Source organism: Neovison vison, chromosome 1 (genome assembly GCF_020171115.1).
Source record: "Neovison vison isolate M4711 chromosome 1, ASM_NN_V1, whole genome shotgun sequence".
In the NCBI taxonomy this organism is placed as follows: Eukaryota; Metazoa; Chordata; class Mammalia; order Carnivora; family Mustelidae; genus Neogale; species Neogale vison.
The window spans coordinates 275116824-275134898 of record NC_058091.1 but is presented as its reverse complement, the minus strand read 5'-3'; the positions used below and the strand labels follow the sequence as shown (position 1 = coordinate 275134898).

Below are 18075 nucleotides of genomic sequence, written 5' to 3'. Positions count from 1 at the left end.
AACAGAAACCAGGGGGGGAAAAATAGACCTCCAAGTCTTGGGAGAGGAAATGCTCCCACCCTCTAGAGGGCCTCAACCGGGCTTCTGCTCCTGGGAGGTTGGAAGAATAATCCCAAGGGCCAAGATTGCCAGGCAGGGGTGGGGAGTAAGCTGAGGAAGATGAGAAGGATCTGTCTTCGGATCCTTAGAGCATGAACCTGAAGCTGAGGGGCAGCATGAATGAGCTCGGGCCGTGCTTCTCACCCAGTGTCCTGGGACTGGGTGCTGGGGAGCCAAGGAGGTGATCTCTCAGCGCTCAAGTGGCCAGTGGTTACTATGGAGGTCTCTGTACCCCTGCCAGTCACTCCTGGCTGCACCAGCCACATCCATGTGCCCAGCGTCCCCTAAAATATTAATGAGTTTCTTCTCTGCACTGGCTAAGACTGTGGCTGGGAAGCCTACGGAGCCCCCTGACAGGGGGTTATCATCGAGCGAGCGAGCTATGGTCGCTGCGGATGGGGTTTTTTCATTGTAGGAACTTGGGCCTCACCTACTGACTCCAGCCCTCCAGGATAGAACTAAGGCAGCCACTTTTTTTGAAGGCTCCTGAAGGGATCTGGCAGGGCCTGAGACAGGCAAAATTTTCACTTTCCATTCCATGTCCTTAAGACTTCTTGAAATTGTTTACACTATGAGCATTTTATCTAAAAGAGTATTTTTGAAATACATATGAAAAAATAATCTCCTGGGTTGGGGAGCCACTCAACAGAACAAGAGGCTGACCCGGTGGGGAAGGGGAAGCCGCAGCTCCCTGGGGTGAAGGGAGGGACGGACACCCCGGGTGGGCCAGGCCCCCCTGCAGAGAGCTGCCAAAGTCCCCAGGAGCGCCAGCAGGGGAAGCTTAGGGTATGTTGCCAAATCTTCAGCATCAAACTTCTCCCCTCCCCAGGCACCATGAGTGGCAAACAAAGGAACCTGCTAGAAGCAGCTCCACCCCTCCTCTCCCGCTGGGGAGAGAAGCCTTGCCGTTGGCAGACTTCTCTGAGATGGTTCCCCTGAGAACTTCCCCTCTCGCACCCTTCACATTCAGCTAGGCCTGGGCCGCCTTCCTGTAAGGATATCAAAGTCCCAACAAAAGACAGGGGGCTTGCTGATTTCCCCTTGGCGCTGCCCAGAGTCCCCACTGCCCAAGGAATGCTTAGTCACCTTCCAGAAAAGGGACAGTGCCCCTTCCACTGCCTCCCATACACATCTGTTTCTTCCTGTCAGAGCGTGTGTGTGTGTGTGTGTGTGTGTGTGTGTGTGTGTGTGTGTGTGTGAGAGAGAGAGAGAGAGACTGAGAACCAGGAGGCAGGGAGAGGTGTCGCTCTGAGAATACTGTGAAGTGGCTTAAGAGGTCCAGTGCCCAGGGAGGGCCTTGAACGCTGACCCTCCCTCATTTTGTAGTAACATCAACCAGTCGCCCCAAGCCATGGCGCTAATCTTGCCCCCGCCCCGTATCTCAGGGATTGGGACATCTCCTTTGATCCCGAGAGACCCAAAGCACACAAAGGGTGCCAGACTGCCACTCACACCACAGGAAGCCAGGCAGGTCCCAGCACCTGGACGTGAGGCCAGGCTCCCACAGCCGCCCTACCCACCCTGGCTCCCTGCCCCCGGCTCCAGCTCCAGACTTTCCACGGGTATCGTCCGTCCACACCAGCTTCCATGCCAAATGTGTGCCATCTCGGCCCCCGACCCTCAGAGAACCACCCTCCACACACCCAGCCTCTTCTCCCCACAGGACACTGGCTGCCCACGGGGGAGTTCAGTAACTAGGAGAAAGTGCTGGGCTCCCAGCAGCACTGAGCCAGAGAGATGAAAGACAGCAATGCGCGGTCCAACATGGGGCCTGCTGGGAGGCCTGCGGGGGGCCGTGTGAACATCCTGTACCAGACTCTGTGAACCCCACACCTGCTGGGCACCAGCCCCCACACAGATGCATTATGCCAGATCAACACCTGGCCATGACGCCAGCTCCTCGCAAGACGTCTCCCGCACTGCACCTGTACCCGCCGCACCCGGCAGGACACCCTCCACCTCCAGGGGTCCCCAAGGCAGCTTAGACACCATTCAGAGCAGGCACTAGAATTTTGAAGATAATCTTCCCCAACACACTGACTGTGGATGCTACCATTACTGCTCTAACCACACGCTAAGGGCAAGAAGCCAGGCTCCTGGGCAGGCTTTCCAAGTTCCAGTATCCACATGGACCACCGGGGTAACTTGCTAAAATGCAGATCCTGATTTCTTAAGCCTGGAAACAAGAATGTGCATTTCTAGCAATCTCCTGGTAATGCTGACACTGCTGGTCTAGGACCACTTCCAAACCAGAATTACCTGGGGATTTTTTTTTTTCAAATCCTGGTCACACCCCACACGGATGAAGTCACAACCCCTTGGTGGGGAGGAAAGCATCAAGAGTTCTTAAAGCTCTCTAGGGGTTCCAGGGTGAGGACAGGTTGGGGAGCCCCTGTTCTAGGGACTAGTTAGGGATGAGAGGGTGGACCAGTGTGGTTGAAGCGGGATGCCCCTAGAGTTCCCTGGATACCGGAAGAGCGCTAGGATGTGCTGGCTGCTGTCCTAGGTACTGGGTATAGCAGGGAATGAGAGCCGTCCCCACCTGCTGGAGTTTATAGCCAAGATGCATGTTAAGTAAGGGACCAAGCCAGCAAATGGGACTGGGGGAAAGCGCAGACTGGGGGAAAGCCATAAAGAAGGTAAACAGTAATAACCGATATAAGATGGGGGAGATGGCCTCAGATGCAGGGGTCTGGGAAGTCACTCAAAGGATGTGACATTGAGTTGAAACCTGAATGTTGAAAGAGGGTCAGCCTTGTAAGGAGGCAGATAAGGGAATGGTGGATGCACAGGTCTGGAGATGAGAAAAGAAGCAAGTGGCAGAAGGGCAGGGAAAGGAAGATGCCGCCTGGCACCTTAGCCTTCACCCTGGGTAGGAGGCAGAGAGCCTGGCCTGTCCGAGAGGCTGTGTCCTCTAGTCTAGATCTCTTGAGGAAGGAAAATGGAGGGGTCTGTTCTCATAATACCCACAGGAAGAAGAATCTCCCTCTGCAGCTTCACCCAAGGGGTCACACCCAGGTCCTGCTTCTAACCCAAAGCGTAGAGGGGAGAAGAGCCCCAGAGGGCGAGCAAGGCATGGATCTGCCACCTACCTCTGGCTGAGAGCTTCTTGGTGTTGATGATCTTAGCAGCATACTCCTGGCCAGCCAGCACCTTCACGCACCTGCGCACCACTGAGAACGCTCCCCTAGGAGGACAGAGAAGGTGAAGGAGGGAAGGAAGGGCCCAAGGCATGCTTCGTTAGGACATGCCAAAGTTCATGCATCTGTACCTTGTTGGCTAGGGAGACCTCCTGCAGGACTGCTCAGCTCACAGGGGCGAGTAGCCTGACTCAGGGACAGGACAGGGCTGGCGACCCAGGAGAACGCCCACCCACAGGTTATGAGACCTTGGCCTTGTGAAGGATGAGCCTTCCAGAAGTGTAAGAAGTTGGGTCCACCAGGTTGCAAAACATTAGAATCATGTAGGGTCAGAATCACAGAATCTTGCCTCCGAAAGATTTTAGTTTTCGGGCTTTGAGTAGGGAACACATCAACATGACTCAAAGTTCAAAAGATAAAAAAATGTAGGTAGTAAGAAGTCTCCCTCCCACCCCTGTACAGCAGTCTCTGAGGTCCCATCCCCGGGGACAGCCAGTATTCCGTTCCTTGAGCATCTTTTCGCAAATACTCTCCACCACATAAAGGGCTTTGGACCCCGCAAGCTGTTCTGTGCCCTCCTTTTTTCAGGAAATATTTCAGAGACACTCCTTCCATATTGGAACATACAGAGCTCCTCATTATTTCATCAAATGGCTGTCCTATAATTCATCTAGCCAGTCCCCTACCAATGGGCAATGAGGTTAGTTCAATCCATAGTTCCATGCATATTACAAACATCCCTACAATGACTAACCTTCTACATGTGCCTTAGAATTATGTTTCCCACATGTGCAGGTGTCTGTGGACCCACTTCAAGAATTGGTATTACTTGGTCAAAGGGTAGGTGTTACTAGTGATTGTCAGATGATAGGAGATTATCCATCTTAGAGATCGTACCGACTTACTTTCCCCGGTATGCAAGGGGACAATTTTCCTCCCTTGTCCCAGTGTGTTATCAAACTTTCTTATCTTTGCTAGTGAGACAGGTGGGAAACAGCCACTGGGTTTGATTTGTAATCCTCATATCACCTGTGGTAGGGAAACACTTAGAGTGAGGGCTGTGTCTGTGCTTTGCATGGGGACACTGATTATTGCCATGTGGAAGGTGGCCCGTTTCCCAAATTGTTCAATATTTTGATAAAAGCCTGCAGTCTGGATATTTATGTGAAATTTCCCAATTTTTAAATACTGGCCCCTTATTCTAAAAAAAAAAAAATGTAAACATAGTATCTGGAAAAACAAACCTAGTGTAAGGAGGGTCAGGTGGTGCATCTAGGAATGACCTCATACCCCCTACCATGAAGGTCATCTAGTGCAATTCTGTCGTGTTACAGAGGAGGCCCCTAAACAGCCAGACCCTGATGGTTGTCACCACCATTAGTTCCCTAACCACAGACTAATGGCAAGAAGCAGGTCTATAGGCAGGTTTCCTCAATTTTAATGTGTATATGAGTCACCCAGGTGTCTTATTAAAATGCAGGTTCTGATTCCTGACGTCAGCAGTGGAGCTGAAGACTCTGAGCCCCAGGTAGCTTGGTGTAGATGGCTCATGTAACTAGCTGTAGGGCCAGGTCTAGAACTCGGGTATTTGCATACACACTGCCCCCCACCCCCACCCCACCTCCTCCCCCCACCTCCCCCGCCCCCCTCCGCCCAAGGAGCCTGCCACTCCCAGCTTCCTGATCTGGCCACCCTTCGTCACATCCTCCAGACTTTGATGCCCTATCCTCCGCACAAGGGCGTGTCCAAGCCCAGGAAGCCTGCCGTCTGGGCACACACCCTGGGCATAGTGTCTCTGGTTTCATGTCTGAGCCTCATGAATGGAGTGAATGGAAAACTGGAGAGGGATGAGGAAGAAAGAGCCAGGAGATGAGCATGAGACCAGGAAATGTGACCTTGTAAGAAAGCACTGGAAAGCACCAGACTATGCACTTACACTAGAATTCCTCGGCAGGTGGTTTGTCTCATGTAACAGTGGACCCTCCCTGGGAGGGGGGGGTGCACCCTTGCTGTCCTTCCCCCCAATCCCCTGCTCCTCCCACCCCAGGACAGCAGCAAGACCCAAGTTTCCTTCTCAGGGAAGCCTCCCTGTTAAGGACGCCCTCATCTGTGTTCCCAGAGCACTCGGCCCCTCCCCATCTAGCCCAAGTTCACAGTTGCTCTGTTGTTTGTCCTTTTTTTCCCTCCCACCTGATGGTAAATTCCTGAGAGACAGGACTGTAACTTTCTTTCCCACATCCCCTTGCCCTAGTATCCAGTGTCTTCTACACACGGGGCCTCCATAAATGTTACTTTGCAGAAACAAGAAGTGGGTTGAATTCACAGTGAGAGAGACTGACCGAGGCAGGGGAATGGACATTATGTCAGGGTGTTAGGAACAGGAACGGGCATCGGAAGAAGGTAGGGCACGACTGGTCTCTCAAAGGTGCCCACCCTACCCAGACAGGGGGGATGGACCCAAAGACCTTCAGGTCCCTGCCCAGCTGGAGATCACAATCCCCAAAGGCCCCAGGTGAGAGTGTTTAAAGTGGCCTCATCCGGGAAAGGTTGGAGAGCTCCAGGGAGAGCAGGGCACAGGCGGAGAGCGGCTATAAGCTCCTGAGTGCAGGGGCTGGGTCCTGCCTCACTCACCAGCATCTAGCTGGTGTTTGGTCCAGAGCTTTCAAATAACGTAGGCTGGAGGGATGGAGGGGAGGAGTAGGGGGAGGAAGGCAAGGAAGGCGGGATGGATATAATTTCTCCACTAAAGAAACAAATTCTAAGTGAAAAGTAAAAAACGAAATGAAAAATTCTGTTCCAAGCAAAGACCTTAGACCCATGCTTATCAAACTGGCTGCTTTGGAATCCCCTGGGGATATTTTAAAAACACATATACCAAGGCCCTATCCAGACTTAACCAAACCAGACCTTCTAGGTGGGGGCACAAGGGATCTGTATTTTCATTTAACATGCGGTCCAGGGGACTGTCTCCTGCTTGCCCTCTGGGGGTGTCCTGCTAGAGGCTCTGACGCCAGCACTGATGGGGACTATCACATACAACTCTCTGCAGGGGAGCTTGGCAGCCCCATGAACCTAAGCTCTGCCCTAGGAGCTGAGGACCTAAGAGCTGCATCTGTAAGACAAGAGAAGGTACATTTGCTAAACTTCCTTCTCAGAACACAGTGCCAAGCTTTTGTGTAAATCCCAGCTTCTAACTAGGGGTCCTTTTTTTTTTTTTTTTTAAGATTTTATTTATTTTCTTGAGAGAGAGCACAGAGGAAGAGGGAGAAGCAGACTCTCTGCTAAGTAGGGAGCCTGGCGTGGGATTTGATCCCAGGACCCCAAGATCATGACCTGAGCTGAAGGCAGCTGCTTAACCAATGGAGCCACCCAGGCGCCCCTAACTGGAGGTCCTAACTAGGTTCTAGTTAGGGGAACTGACTAGGGGAGGGCAGCCACAGGGCCCGTGTACCCACAGAAGGACATCCCGTGCCTCTGAGAATAGGTATGTGCATTTTTTTCTGGGGCAAGGATGCGTAGCTTTTAGCAGCTGTTCAGAGGGAGGAGCTTATCAAAACCAGTTCAGAGCTACTGATGCAGAGGGTACCAGCCTCTCACACACCCAGACGGTACCTTCCTTTTAAATGCACATGCACCACTAAGCTCCTTCTAGACCATAGCAGAACTGTGGAGTTGACATTAGGATCCCTATTTAACAGATGGGGAAACTGAGGCCTCGAGTGAACAGGCATATTCCTAGTGCATCTGTGAAGAGGATCCAGGTCACCTGCACTTACTCTTCTGACTCCACCAAAGGCAGGAAATTGTGATCCTCTAGAGCAGGGGCTCTGGGCTCACAAAGCTGTGAGCCCACACTTATCCTCAACAGGATATTGATCTAGGCACTTCACCCCGACCTATGCAGCCTCGGGTCTCCATCCACCCTGCTCACCACGGTGCTGGGGTTCCGGGAGACAAGGGACAGAGGAGAATCTGCAGCAAAAATGAGACTAACCTCCTCTCTGGTATCTTTTGCTTTAAAAAGGCCTATTTCTGCATTCCCGTCCTGCATGAGCAAATGGCCACAGCCCAGCAGCCTTAGCAAACAACAAAAAAGCCAGCCCAGTCCTCCCACGGCCCTGAGGCCCTGAGCGGAGCAGGTGGGCAGCAGGGGGTGGGGCAGGAACTCAGAAACGGCGCAGGGCAGGGAGGGGAGGAGGCCAAGGTGGGGAGCTCAGGGTGGAAGGCTGAGACCGGGGGTCCTGAGAGGAAGGGATGAGGCCTGCGTGTGAGAACCCAGTTTGAGCATCCACGGATGGTCCCGGGAGGGTCTGTGAAGGTGTTCCTGGGTGACAAGGGGTCCAGGGGGCCTGTCTGCCCACAGCTGTGGGCGGCCAGCCTGGGCAATGCCCTGTGTGTGAGATTCCACGGGGCTCTGGGTGTGACAAGGCGCAACGTGTCTCACCCTGGGTATGAAATATACATCCACATCAGCAAGCACAGAACGTGGGCCGGGAGGCATGTGTGTGTGAGACAGACAGACACAGCAGGGACAGAATCTCAGCTCTCAGCCCCGCTGGGAGGTCCTGGGCAGGGGCCTGCCCCAACACAGGCCTCACTTTCTTTCATCTGCCACATGGGGGTTTGGGTGGGAATGAGGCTAAATAGTACAGAGCCCTTTCCATCTGTAATATTCGCTACCAGAATATCCTGTGACGGTGAAAATATTCCGTGTTGTCCAATGTGACAGCCGCTAGCTTCATATGGTTATAGAGAACTTGAAAGCTGGCTAGTAGGAATGAAGAACTGAATTGTTAATTTTATTTCATTTGAGCAGATGTATGTGGCTAGTGACTACCATATTGGAGAGGGAAGTTCTATGGGGATAAGAACAGGGATTCCTGAGCCGGGCCAACCAGAGTTCAAATCACGGGGTAGCCACTTACCTGTAAGCTACTTAACCTCCGTAAGTCTGTTTCCTCCCCTGCAAAATGTACATGAGAACAGTTCTGGTCCTGTGCAGTTGTTCCAAGGATTCAATGAGATACAATAAGGTATGCAATGGGTTTAGCACAGCCCCTGGAGTCTAGTAAATGCCCAAGAAACGCCTTTTATAGGCATCATTATCTACGAAGTGATGAGAACAGCTGGCATCATCAGAAACAAAATGGACCTTGTTTGCCAAGCTCGGGGAAGAGGAAATCCAGGAGAGGAGGTAGCGGAGGCCACGGTGAGGAGGGGAAGGCGCTGCAACCCAGGGTAGAGCACCCTGCCCCATGCGTGTGGACACAAGCAGGCAGGGAGGCCCCGCCCTGCTCTCCAACAGACAGATGGAGAGGGCACTCTGAGAGTGGGTCCAGCAAGGCTAAGAACATAGGGAATGTGCTAATGGGCCGTGAAAAGCAAGATTCACACTGGGAAATTGCTTTCTGGCTGCCTGGCAGGCTCAGTGTCCTGGGAGTTGCTGGCTGTCAGCCCACAGGGGGCTCACCACTCTTGCTGGCCTAAAACAGCCAAAATGCTGACGTGGAAGCCAGGTGAGCCTGGGAGCAATCGACGGGGAGTTGAAAAAGCTGGGTCCTCACCCAGCATGGCTACCAGCTTGTTTTACCCTCTGGGCCTCAGTTTCCCCATTTGCAAGATAGGGATGAGGACCCTCAGCCACACTTCTTCCTGGGCCATTTGTAAGAAGTATCTCCTACACAGGGATGGGAAGAGGCTCCTACTACTCAAGACTGCTTCCTGCCAATTTCCTCTAAAGTAAATGTCCACACCTTTACTCTGAGCTGCCCAGAGCCCAGTGCAGGCCCCTGGGTCTCAGCAGGCAGAAGACTGTTTACGGGGGCCTTTTGGAGATAACTCCCCTCCACACTGGACCCTTGAATTGTCAGGGGTCCTGATAATTATTGGGTCTTCTCTTCACTGGTTGCGTCCTCAAACACACACATGTCTCCCTTATTCTGGAAAAATCATCATCCTGCTCCCCCAAAGCTTTTAAATTAAAAACCACAAACCTTTCTCTCGACCCAACAGCTTGGGCCACTTCCTTCCTCCCTCTTTGCTGCCAAACTTCCAGAACAAGTGTCCGACATCCGCTGCCTCCTCTTTCCACCTCCCACACTTCATGAACCCACCACAATCTGGTGCCCACCCCCGGGCTCCCTGGAAGGAAGCTGTGCCAGGCCCGCCCACCCAATGCCCCCCCCAAGCCCCTGCAGCCCCAGTGGACCTGATCCACTTTGCCTGCCCCACACCAGGTGCATCTGGCCTCACTGACCTCGGGCTTGGAGGCCCAGCTTCCCTTTCATTTCTAGGTGGCTGCACTCTCTCTGGCACCCCGCCTCTTCTCCCCCAAGGTCACTACCCTCTGTTCTCTCTCCTCTGCCCTCTTATCACTTTCCTCCATCTCCTCCACCTGGGCTTTAGTTGGGAATCCCTGGGGAGGCCCTGGGTGGTCATGAACACACTTAAATTGTCAATAAAATGGTTCTGTGTCTGTGCATTATTCTGTTCATCAGCTTCACAAAGCTTTCTGCGATCCCACCACCCCTGCAAATGGCAAAAGCCACTGACTGCCATACAAAATTGAAACCTGCGTCTCTACAACCCCTCCTCTTTCCAGAATTCCAGTCCAGAGTTTCTAGCCACCCATCATCTTGTCTGGATGCTATGTGACAGGCAGCTCATAACCAAAATCTGGTCTCCCGAGGAAAGTCTCCCCACTCTCAGTTAAGACACCTAAGCCTTCTACCTCTCTGAGATGAGCTGGGGTGATTCCAGAAAGTTCCCAGTTAATGCAGGCAGACCTCTTATCTATGAGAGGATTAGTATCCTGAATCCCTTGGTGGTCAGTAGCTCACAGCCCAGGTTAGCTGATCTGATCACTCAGCAGAGAGCAAGGCCTAGGGGTGTGGAAGCCAGAGCAGATGGAGGCAAAATGTTGGGGGAAGGGACAGAGCTGGGGCCGGCCACCAGAGCAGTTCTACCGAGGGGCCAGGATGTGGGCCACATGTGGCTGCAGGAGGAGCTGCCGTGCCCAGTGATATCTTCCCATTGAGGTCCACCCTTTCCCCATTTCACAGATGAGAAAGCTGAGGCCAAGACCTTGAACCCAGGACTCCCAACTCATCGTCCATTGCTCTCTCCAATACCCTATCCTCTCAGATCAGAGGGGGCCCTCACCTGGGGTCTGTGGGCTTTAGGGCAGAGGGATCTGCAGGAAATAATACACACATTCTGTAGGTTGTCATGAGTGTGCATTTTTCTAGGAAAAGTGCCTGTGGGTCAGATGAGATTCTGTGAGGAGTCCTAGATTTCCCGAAAAGTTAAAAAGCTGGTGTCAGGTTTGCTGAGAAACAGAAGAGATACTCTGTTTCCAAAACACCTACCTTTGAGAGCTTTAAGCAAATCCCTTCTGGGCCTCAGTTTGCCCATTTGTGAAATCAGCTGTGGGTCGATTTTAAACCCACTCTCCCTTAGTTATTTCTTTTCAAGCGGTGATGCCCTTTTAAAAAACAAACAAAACACAGCTATTCAGGTCCCCAAATGGCAAATAGATCAGAGGAGAAAGGGCCTGTGGGGGCTGGAGACCCCATTTGTTTGGTTTTTCTCTCTCTCCTCCCCAGTTCACCATAGCAGCTCTGCCCAGAACTCCACAAAAGACAGCATTTTACAGCCAGAAAATTCTAGGACCTTATTACTGAAGCCACACATCTCCCTCCTCCCATCCCAGGCTGCAGCCACCCACGGCCAGGCTCCAGAAGATGCGGCAGGGACTTGGTGTCTTTGAGCTGTCCCCTACCCCACAGACCTACCCCATGCCAACCCAGCAGAAGTCTCGTGGGGGACACAGAAGGCCTGGGAACCGGAAGATTCTGTTTGCTGAGGGGAACATTGAACCAACAGAAGTCCCAACATATTTCTTGTTTTGGCTGTGCATGGGTTTTCTTGAATGGGTTACAAAAAGGGAACTTGAAAAATATTCTCAGACCTTGGAGATAGGACCAGAGCAGACAGAGCAGGGGACGATGCGGAAGGTCTGCTTTCTCCCCAGGCTACATCCACCTGCACACCCTGAAGGCTTCCAGAGGTTCAGAGAGAGAGGCTCCAAGAGCTAAGGGGGCCAAGCGCCAGACTGGAAAGAGGTCGGAGTGCCCTACTTTTGTGTGTCTTTGGCTTGTGTGACTTTGTGCAGGACCCTGGCCCTCTCTGGGCCTGAGTTCTCGATCCGAAAGACAAAGGAGCACTCCCCATTCCGAGTGAGCCTGAGGATATTCTGGCCCTTACACCATCTCCCACTTCATGCTTGTGCCGTCTCACCAGCGAGGGCAGGAGGAAGATGGAGGCAAGGGGTGGGGAGGGCTGTGAGTGTGTGCCTGTCTGGGGCCACAGTGTTCCCTACCTCCTGAGGCCGTGCCCATCTGGGGCCCTGGAGCTGGGGAGTGGCGGTGGGAGACGAGCAATTCTCATAATTCAGAAGTCCTGCCTATGCTGAGCTGAGCTCCACCTCTGTGTTCCTCTCCACTTTGGCTCTGCACAGGAGAGGACACCAGCTGAGGGGAGAGGGCGAAGGAGAGGAGAGGAGAGGACATGCCCCCTCAAGCCCTCTCCGAGGGCTCCTTTCTTCCTGCTCAAGTCCTCCGGCTCCTCGGCTTTCCCTCGCTTGGCTTGGCTTCCAGAACTGCCCCACCCTGCCAGGCTCCCTCTTCAAGATCATCTAGGAAAGGCTTTTACAATTCGCTCTGGGCCCTAAGTACCCAAAAGTCGGGGGCAGACTGAGCAGGCCTAAGAAGAGTAGGATCCCCAACCTTAGCCTCCTTGGGGCTAAGTAACACACCTCAGAGCCTTTGCCTGTGCTGTTCCCACTCTGAAGCACACTCTTCCATCTTCTTCCTTCTGACTAACTCTGATTCAACTTCCAGCTCCCCAATGTCACCTTCTCGGGGGAGCTTTCCCTGATACCTTCCTCATCCCAACTAGTTGTGGTCTGTGCATCTCATAGCTCCGTGTTTGTGCTGGTAGTCCTTACCTAGTTGCATTTAAGTAATAACTTCTGGGGGCGCCTGGGTGACCTAGTCGGTTAAGCTTCCGACCCTTCCTCTCAGCTCATGCCCACTTTCCACTAGGCTGTGAGCCCCAAGGGGCAGGGACCACATAAGCCTTGCCTATGGGACGTCCTGGGCTCTGCTCAGGGCTGTGCTCAGGAAACACTTGTTGCGTGGATCCAAGAGGCACAGACATGTTCCTCCTTTTATGTGATCCCCAAGGCCCTCTACTTTCTCCAGCACAGATATCTTGGGGGCAGTAATACCCTGGAAGGCCTGGGCTAGGCCTCAGCTGGTAGGGACCTACCCTGGGGTCTGCGCTGGCCTGGCCTGGGGCAGGGAAGGGGCAGGCTTCCTACTGTGCCCCAGAGAAGCTCCAAAGAGAAAGCAATATGGGTAGCCTGCATGCAGAAGAAGGTGGACTCTGGCACGGGGAGAGGTGTACAAATGGGGGAGGGCAAGGTCGGGGAGCAGGTCCTGTGCTGGTCCCACCCTGAGGGACACTCAGAAGCCCAGTCAGCATCGTCTTGCTCTCCCTGCACTGGGAGGGACACTCGTGCTGGACTCTGTCGGAACCCGCGCATGCGCAACAGGGAGGCAGGCTTTGGGCTCCAAGGCTCGCCCTCCCCACACAGGGAAGGCCGGGGTCCCAGACTGCAGGGGTGCTGGCAGCGATGTCACTGTGTGCTTGTGTGGGGAGGCGGGCGGGCAGGAGGGAGGCTCGGTGGAGTGTCAGTGTGTCTCGGGCTGTGTGGGGGCGGCTGTGTGGGGGCGGAGGGCTGCGGCACGCACCAGAACATGTGCGTGCGTGCCTGCCTCTCGGGTGGCTTGGAGGGGGAGGAAGGAAAGTCTGTCCCCTTCCCTGTTCCTGCACCCTCCACCTTGAGGACCTCCCTGCCCCTCACCCCTAACCCAGCATCCCATCCTTGGTCTTCGGTCCCTGCACAGGATCTGGTCCCCTACTTTGACTTTAGCATAGCCTCTTCCTATGGCCTGGGGCTATTTCTCTCTGGGTGTTGGTTCCACCATCTAGGCTATAAATAGACAGCGTATGGGTCCTCCCAGTTTGATGTTCTGGGAGTCGGAAATTTCCCAAGTGTGCCTTCCACAGAGGGAAGCTAAAGAGGGTAGCACCTCTACTGGGGCATCTCAGCATCTGCAGAGTTATCCTGATCCCCATTTCACAGATGGTAAAGCTGGGGTTCACAAAGGACAGGGGATCCACCCGGGGTGGTCTAGTAACTCTGAGGCAGAGTCTTAACTGGAAAATAAGGCTCAGCTCAGAATTCTCTTGCCCAGAAGCGCCGGCCCCTCTGCCCTAACAGTGTTCCTTGGACACAACAGCAAGAGGGGGTCCCTCTCATGAACTGCCCCCCCCAAATGCTGGACGCTCGCACACTGGGCCTCCTCCTCCTCATGCCTCAGTCTGTTCCTCTGTCTGACGGTGCAGAAGCCCTCTGCTTCCCTCAGAGCTAATGGATGGAGAGCTGCCTCACTGGCCCCAGAGCTCTGTGAATGTGAGAGGCTATTAGAAGCAAAATGAAAGCACACCCCCATCTTTGGGGGTTCTCTCTCCCCAGCATTACTCTACAGAGCCTCCTGACAGTTCAGCCAGGGAAGGAGAGATTGCTTGGTGGATGTTAGAGCTTGTCTCCTGTGAGGCAACCACAGCATCCGGGTTCCTGGTACCTCAGTGTGGGAAGCAGCCTCTGAGCCCCAGGTCCCCCCGCCCAGGCCCAGTTCCTGACACACACCATGTGGGTAAAAGGGGCAGAAAGCTCCAGAACCAGCTCTCGCCCGTTCCTCTGCCCTCTGGCTTGCCCCTCCCCCAGCACAACGCTGCCCTCCAGTCGATTTCATATCCCAGTTTCCAGAGGAAGAGCGGGCTGCCCTCTATCTGGTCTCCCTCCCTTGCTCTCCTTCTCTCAAGTAAAACCTCCTTCTGGACCACTCAGTGATTACACAGGCTGCAGAGCAATTCTCTGCCTCCCTCACCTCTCCTGGAAGTGGGATCCAAAGCCCAGAGAATGTCAAAGGCTGGAGGAGGCATCCTCCTTCTCTGCCTCCTAGAACCAGACCCCTTCCTCCCACATCCTGGGTTCTGCCCGGAGCTCTGGCTCGGCTGCCCAGACCCACTCTGACTACGAAGCTGCCATTACCACAGCTGGCTTCCCAACAAGCTCCCGTGCTCCTATGGGCTTTTGTTTCTTGTATCTTCTGGGAGGAAGAAGGGTGGGGGTCAGGGAGGAGTGAATGAACCAGTCTCTGGATTCCACCTTAACCTTCTAGGGGACCTGGAATCAAGATCCTACTTATGTGCACCCTATGCAGAGTGGGACCTTTGTCCAGGAGTACCGAGGGGCCTCAGAAGCCACTGCTGAGGGCCCTCGGGACTCAGAATCACTCCCCACCCAGCTGGCTGCCCACCAGGTGGGAGAGCAGCAGCTGTTCTTACATCCGTAGCCAGCCCTACCTTGGGCTCCTAGAAGGCCTGCAGTCACAAGCCAGGGCTCACTGAGTGGGATGTCAGGAAGCCCTCGAGACACGTGCCCTCCTTTCCAGCCGGGCAGCCCAGGGCCCTACAGAAGGACATCCAGTGCCTCCCCTGCTCCCTTGCAGGACTGTGCCAGCTGCCTTGGCAAGTCACCCTGCCAGTGATCTGGAGTGGGCTTCTGGAATGGGGACTCAGCTTCTGGGGGCTGACAACAGAGTCCCAGCCGGCGGGGACTGTGGTTCCACAGTGGAAGGCTGGGCCCTGCAGACATCTTCCTGGCTTCTCCCCGCAGAAGGGGAGCTGGGTCAGGCCCTTCCCCCAAGCTGGGCCAACTCCAGACAAAAGGTAAACTTGTGGCAGGCCCCAGCCTTGGGCTTCAGCCTGCCTCGCCTTGGACAACAGTGAGCCCGACAGTGGTCCCTGCTGAAGGCCCACTGTGTGCCAGGCTTGTCACTAGGTCTTCATGCGTGCCGTCTTACTGCATCCTCACAGCAACTGCTTTTATCTCCAGACTACAGGGGGAGAGGAGTGCGTCATGTGGCCAGTGTCACAGAGCTATGGGTGATGAGCTCCAGGGCCTGGGCCACAGTTTGCCGGGCACTGCCCCACCCGACCCACTGGGTGCCTGGCGTGCAGAGCACGAGTCCCAGCTGCTCCCTGAGGTACCCTGGCTTTTTTAACCCCTGCATCAGAGGCGGGGAGCCTCACTCCTTCCCGGTACAAGCATCCTTTAGCCCAGGCCCATCCTCAGCCTTCCTAAGGTCCTGCAAGCTCCTGACACTGTCCGCAACATTTTGTAGATCTGTGCGTTTCTCCGAGAATGTAGACTTGGGCTTTCATCAGATTCCTGGAGGAATACATGACCTAAAAAAGGTTAGGAGCCCTTATGGTTCCGAAAGGAAGAGGTCTGAAATCGATCCATCACGGACTAGCCGTACCTGCCACCCTCGCTTTGCCTGCCATGGCTACACCAGGACTCCCCTTCCTCTGGAATTCTGCCCCTGCCCCGGTCCAGCAGGCAGTGGGGTCGAGAAGACTCGCGAAGGCTCTCTGCACCAAGTCGCCCCCTCTCCCCTCCACCAAGCATCCGGTCTTCATGATATCCATCTCCTCTTGGGGCAAAACATCACTTTTATTTTCACTTGAAGGGCCTGAGTCACATCTCAACTCCATTTCCCTGCACTCTGTGACGCAGCCCTCCCAGCACCGAGCCTTGGTCATCCCCTGAAAGGCAGCTCCCAGCTAATGGGGGAACCCTGGCGTTCCGGGAGAGGGGGGCCGCGGGAACCCCGCCAGGCAGGGGCTCTGCGCCCTACAGCAAACAATATCAGTTCTCCAGAGAATCTCGTGCCTACAGCCCGCCCCTGCCCCCAGCACAGAAACACACTCAGAAGCACAGTGAGTCTGCAGGCAAGAGTGACTACACGCCTGCACGTGGGTGTATACCTGTGCAAGGGACCTGGTATGTACCTGGGAGTGCCAGGATAGCCTGGTATGTGAGTGTGAGTGTGAGTGTGAGTGTGTGTGTGTGTTGTGTGTGTGTGCAGGCAGCCTACTTGTACACAGCCACAGGCCCACCTCCCACACATATGCAGACACCAGCATGAGCTCACACATGCCTTCACACCCACACTCCCACCCGAGCCTTCGGCCCAGGCTTCACACGCACGCATATAAACCTTCCCATGCGTATGCCCCCCCATCCCCACACAAATGTGCATGTCCGGACCTCAAAGGGATACCACTCTGCCCAAGTCCCATACACACATCCTTACACAGACACATATTTGCACAGACCCAGACCTCAAACACGTCTCTGGCTGACGTGCACACTGCTCTGACCTGCCACACGTGTGCACACACAGTGACGCACGTTCATGCCCGCACTCCCGTGCGAACCAGCCCACTGTACCCCATGGGCCCCTTGCACGCCGTCACGGTTGCAGGCCCTCCACATGTGGTTCATGCCAGCACCTCCTGCCGGTGCACCCGTGTGAACATTTGCATACTCTCTTGGAGCACATAAGTGTACCCCAGAGTCAGTCCTTACACAGCACACATCAAAAGGCACACTGGTATGTGCCCTTCTGGACTGCACACTGGCACAGATTTGCTCCCGGTGCCCCTTTCCCCGGCGCTCCTGCTGCCCTGGCCAAGACCACCCCGGGCAGGGGAGCTGCTTTGCCCAAGGGGCGAAGTCTGCCTCCGAGCTGTACCCCTCCCCTGAGCTATCCCTGGGGCCTCCCTGGACCAATCTGGGAGAGTCCAGGATGCTTTCCTGACACTCCATGACCCCAAGAGGCTCTCCTCTACCCCATCCTCACACCCTTCTCTCCACACCGGTCATCGGGGGGCATAAAATGAGCTCTGGGGCCGGACAACACTGCCAAGGAACCAGAGCTGGTATATCACTAGCCCGTGAAATGGTAGTGCTCCCCCCAACTTGCCCGAGTGCCCCTCCCTGCCTCTCCACACCCCGGGAGCCTCACAGGCCCTTAGTTATTCACCCCTGCTGTACTGATGCCCTCCCTCTAAGAGGAGCTGGGAGGAGGGAGGGAAGGAGGGAGGGAGGAGAGGTGTTTTCATAGAGAAGTTGGCCACTCTGCACAGTTGCTGGTGGTGCCTAAAGTCAGGAGGGTCTACCTGGGAGATGGCGAACTCTCTCCCGTCAGAGGTGTCCAAGTTGAGGCCAGATGAACACCTCCAGAGAAAGTCAGCAGGGGGTTCTGGCCCCGGATTTAGCTGCCTGGGAAGATCCTTTTTTAACCCTGAATGTCTAGAAACCTGTGTGTGCCCAGTAGTGTGCACTCGGGTGCGTGTGTCTGTGTGTGTGTGTGTGTGTGTGCGTGCATACTGGCGTGCACCACTAGCCCTTCACCCCTACACACACACTCAGCTGGTTGGCCTTGGCACCTCTTTGCACCCGTGAACATGCCTACACCCAGCTCTGGGCAAGTGTCCCCTCAAACATGCAGACTTCCTCCCTGTGCGTGCACAGGAAGCATGCAGGTGCACACTCCCGGCCCGTGACGCTGACCCCCTGCACCCTCCAGAACTCTCTGAGGTGCAACTCACTTTCCCAGTTCCTCGAAGAGCTGGTACTCTTCCGTGAAGCGGGTGCAGGTGATGGTGGCCATCCTGGCGCTGGGCGGGCAGGCGAGGCTTGGGGCTGGAGGACCAGGACTGGGGCTCTGCTGCTCTGCTCCTGGAACTAAGGGCCACTCGCCTGCCTGTGCTGCCGAGTGAGAGCCGAGAACCAGCTTGACTGACGAGCCCCGGGCTTCTGAGCAGGGCACTGTGGCTGCTCACAGCCTCGCGA

The 18075-nt window shown here is 54.8% G+C and overlaps 1 protein-coding gene across 2 annotated transcripts in view; it reads right to left on the bottom strand.

Annotated features, from left to right (window-relative positions):
* CAMK2A (calcium/calmodulin dependent protein kinase II alpha) overlaps positions 1 to 18075 on the bottom strand; it is a 60633-nt gene extending 42558 nt beyond the window's left edge. The window contains exons 1-2 of one of the 2 annotated variants that reach the window (XM_044231492.1): positions 17832 to 18075; positions 3192 to 3286 (exon numbers count right to left, since the gene is read on the bottom strand). In XM_044231492.1, coding sequence (XP_044087427.1) covers positions 3192 to 3286; positions 17832 to 17893 — 157 coding nt within the window. In that variant the 5' untranslated portion in view covers positions 17894 to 18075. The remainder of the gene's footprint in view (positions 1 to 3191; positions 3287 to 17831) is intronic. The other variant, XM_044231481.1, reaches the window with a different exon arrangement.